The sequence below is a fragment of the Lycium ferocissimum genome, chromosome 7, assembly GCF_029784015.1.
Source record: "Lycium ferocissimum isolate CSIRO_LF1 chromosome 7, AGI_CSIRO_Lferr_CH_V1, whole genome shotgun sequence".
NCBI lineage: Eukaryota > Viridiplantae > Streptophyta > Magnoliopsida > Solanales > Solanaceae > Lycium > Lycium ferocissimum.
The window spans coordinates 61,344,779-61,348,873 of NC_081348.1; the positions used below are offsets into that span (position 1 = coordinate 61,344,779).

The 4,095-nt window shown below is 34.9% G+C and overlaps 1 protein-coding gene across 1 annotated transcript; it reads right to left on the minus strand.

The window, feature by feature from the left end:
* Nucleotides 1-2,147: 2,147 nt before the first annotated feature.
* LOC132065812 (uncharacterized) lies at nucleotides 2,148-3,809 on the minus strand. The gene has a single exon (XM_059459362.1). It carries the CDS (start codon nucleotides 3,140-3,142, stop codon nucleotides 2,306-2,308), a length of 837 nt encoding a protein of 278 aa, XP_059315345.1. The 5' UTR covers nucleotides 3,143-3,809; the 3' UTR covers nucleotides 2,148-2,305.
* Nucleotides 3,810-4,095: the final 286 nt, after the last annotated feature.

Genomic DNA, 4,095 nt, shown 5'->3' on the forward strand with positions numbered 1-4,095 from the left:
CATGACTGCTTCATAGTTAATAGCAATGCCGATGTAAAATTTACCTATGTCCTATGCTAATGCCCTATGTGCCAAGAGAAATTTCCTTTCACAAATGGTTAAGTTTTTTTTGGAAGAAAGAAAGAGGAAGTTCCTATAAAGGAATCAATTGAAAATGAAATGACAGCTATTTGTCCTAATCTTAATCATGTCATCTGCTTTTAGATGAACAGTTTCTAGTCTAGCAAGAATGATTAAGCATTACCAAGCCAAAGGCAAAATATATCAAAACCCCCTGAACTATATCCGAAAAGTCAGATATCACACCTAAACTATACGGGCGACCTATTACACACCTGAACATCTAAAAAGTGAATTTAATACCACCCGATAGGCTGATGTGGCACAAATTATAAAAATAATTGAAAAATAAGCGCGTTTTAATTAAAATTTATTTATTATTTTCTTTTTTTAATTACAAAATATATATTTTTATAATCCCCACCCTTCCACCCGACCCAACCCTCTTCTTCTTCATCCCCAACCTATGCCACCCTCATCTTCTTCATCCCCCAACCCAACCCGCCAGCCCCCACTCCATCTTCATGCCCCCTCCCCCTTCTCTTCATCCCCTGTTTTTTTTTTTATTCTCTCTCCTCCGTTCATGCCACCACGCAGCCGCCCCATTGTGGTGTTTTTTTTTTTTTTTTGAAATTCTTTTTTTTTTTTTGAAATTCTTTGAAGGGCAGTTCGTGCAATTTCTTCATTGTTGTTAAACAATGAAGAAAATTTTCCATTTGAAGGGCAGTGCGTGCAATGAAAATTTCCCATTTGAAGGGCAGTTCGTGCAATATCTTCATTGTTGTTAAAAGTTCATTTGAAGGGCAATTCGTGCAATTTCTTCATTGTAGTTACGCATTGTTTCTTAATCTTGGATAAATTTGAGTGTAAGTGGGACGAAAATACTTCTGGATTTGTTCAATTCTGGTGAAATGGAGAAAAAGAAGACGAAGGATTTTGGGAGTGGCGTTAGAGGAGAAGAAGTCGTGGTGGTGGTGGAATGGGAGTGGAGGAAATGAAGATGAAAAAGAAGGGGCGGGGGGGCTGTGCTAATGGAGATGAAGTGAAAAGGGAAAAACTTTTTAAAAAACTTCATCTCCATGGGAGATGAAGTGAAGAAACAAACAGGGGAAGGCACAGTGAAGAAGACACAATGAAAAGGGAAAAAGTTTTTTAAAACGTGGGGCCCACAAATAAATAAGTAAGAGAAAAAAGCAAATAACGTGTTGCTGACGTGTCGCTGACGTGTCGCGCGCGTGTGGAACACCTCCACACATGAGACTGGTTAAATGTCCGTGAGGGGGTAAATAATATCACTTTTTAGATGTTCAGGTGTGTAATAGGTCGCCCGTATAGTTTAGGTGTGATATCGACTTTTCGTGTATAGTTCAGGGGGGTTTTGATGTATTTTGCCCCAAGCCAAATAAAACTGCAAACTGTGGAACAGTCAAACATGTAAAAATGTTGTTTGTTTTGGTGTTTACTGTTTACTGAGCAACATAATCACATAGTAATATGATAGTATAGCTAAAGCACTTCTGAAATCATACTATTAAGAGAACTTCAATTTTTGTAAAATTATCTTTACCCCGCTATAAAATGCCAACAAACAACGAAATATAATTGGGATATCATAATGTGTGGCATGATGCAAGTTCACGTGCACCAGCTACAAGAGATAAAAGAAATCACCTTTTGATTTGCTTGATATTTTGCCCTTAGCCATAGAACATAATCATTCAAATAAGTAATATAGACTACAGTGTAAAGTATTGTTACATTTTTACAGCAAGTTAATCGGTTATAACAGGTTATAGCTTTATTTTTGAAATTATCATGTTAGACTTGATACGTAGAGTTACCTATTGCTATTGATCAATTTAACATGCTAGTGTAAAACTTTTTTAGATTGTCCTGGCACACAACATAAAGTCATCTAAACGCAATACTCCACAACTAGTTACAAGTTCTAGCAATCTCAGGTGTGTAGTTGAGTAAATCACATAAAAACCTCTTCCTTTTAACTAAGTAAAACCATTACCGGCACCAGAATATCCAGGTAAAAAGAAAGGACTTGTAATTGCTAAAGAAATGAAACAGATGAAGAATCCAGAGAACTTACAATAAAATCTCTATTTCCTATCTGAAAAACTAAAAGTTAATAAAAGATGAGGTAAATTGCTGTACTTGTTGGTTAATAGATGAAAGAGGTGAAAAAAATAAATAAAGAAATTTAAACCTCTCCCATCTAAACTTGAAATGAATCTTAGGGCATAGCAGATTCATTATCAACTGGAAGTACCTTTACAGAAGTAGTAGAGTTGTTGTGGACTTGTAATTCCCTTAATCTGCTCTTTGCAAGAAAAGAAATGAATGACCCTTTCTCTTTCTCATCTATTGGTAATTTAATTGCAGAATCTTGATAATTAACCTCATTTTTGAGTACCCTTTTCTCTGTTTCATCTACTAATCTTCTAATAAGTTTCTCCTCAGCATCCCTAAGGAACTTGAACTTTGGAGGGGGCGATGATCTTAGTCTGTTTAGTTCTGCTTCTGTTGAGGATTCAAAGAGCGGATTGAATCCTTTGCAGTTGTAAGAATCAAGATTCTGACGACCCTTAACGGGTGGTGAAGACAGTGGCGTAAGGGTAAGGTCACTAAAGCTTCTGTTTCTCGAACAAGTTCTACTTCTGTGAGACTTACCGTCTTCAGATTCCAAATCCTCTTTAGTTTCCTCCTTAATTGTGAAGAGAAATCTTGGAGGTCCACAAAGATTGTGCAGCCTCATTAACTCTGACTCCACACTATCTTCACCATAACCTTTTAGTAACAAATCTTTGCTAGTACCTAACTCCAAATCTTGATCTTGACTATTCATTTCTTGATTTCTCACTTGTTGTTGGCTACTAACATTGTTTACTGAATTAGGCTTCTTCCAACAGAAATAATGAGATAACTCAGTGTTGTTGTATTGATTCTCTGTTTCACTCTTTGGGATTCTTTTTCTTACCCACAACAAGTAATACAACTCTGCTACAAGTCCCATTAGTATACATCCAAAAACAAAACTCAAACCAATACCTAAACCACTAAAAGATGACATTTTTTTGAGAGGAAAAAAAAAAACTCACTCAACTCACATCCAAATCAACAGAACTACAATCTTGCAAACAACCCTTTTGTGGATTTTCCCTAATGAGCAAAAAAGAAACTGAAAAGCAACACTATCAAAATCTATATACTAACTAACTGATATTGAAAAATGACAAATTTTGAGAGGAAAAAATTCAGCCAAGTCACATTCAAATCAAGAAACTACAATCTTGCAAACAACCCTTTTGTGGATTTTCCCTTATGAGCAAAAAGAAACAGAAAACCAGCAGTTTCCCAATCTATATACTAACCAACTGACATTAAGAAAATGACATAAACTTCAAACTACAAAACCAAATCAAGAAAACCATTTAAAGACACCCCATTTGAAAACCATTGAAGAGAAAGTAGAAGCTTTTTTCCTATGAAGTTTAGATCCTAAAATAACTATTCATGATTCCTTAAAGAAAGAGAAAAGACCCCTTTTTTGGGAACATTATTATATACTCATTTGCCTGAAACACACGCTAAGGAAAAAGCTGCGCTTGTGTGGAAACTTACTGCTGTATAAGGAAGGAAATATATTTACTTTTAAGGACACTGGAAAAAGAGAAAAGGAATTGAATTCACTAGAAAGTTGTACAAGGAAAGTGGCAGAAAGTATATATAAACTGATATTTTTTTTTTTTTATGATTTGAATATGATATTAATATGGGTCCGGAACTTTTTTAATCCAAAAAATTTTTTGGAACCAAACTAAACCATTGTAAAAAAAAAAAAAAAAAAAAAAAAGAAAGAACCAAAGTAGATTCCAAAGCTTACTTTGATTCTTTTTTTTTTAATGGATTAGTTTGGTTTCAAAATTTTTTTTTGGGTTAAAATAGTTCCGGACTCTATTAATATGGGATTATGGAGAGTAGAGGGTGCCATGTCTTGCCATACTGCTTTGAATTGCTTGGTCT

Bases quoted from the DNA above. Each gene is read 5' to 3' on its own strand.
- LOC132065812 (XM_059459362.1), bottom strand. From the start codon at position 3,142: ATGTCATCTTTTAGTGGTTTAGGTATTGGTTTGAGTTTTGTTTTTGGA.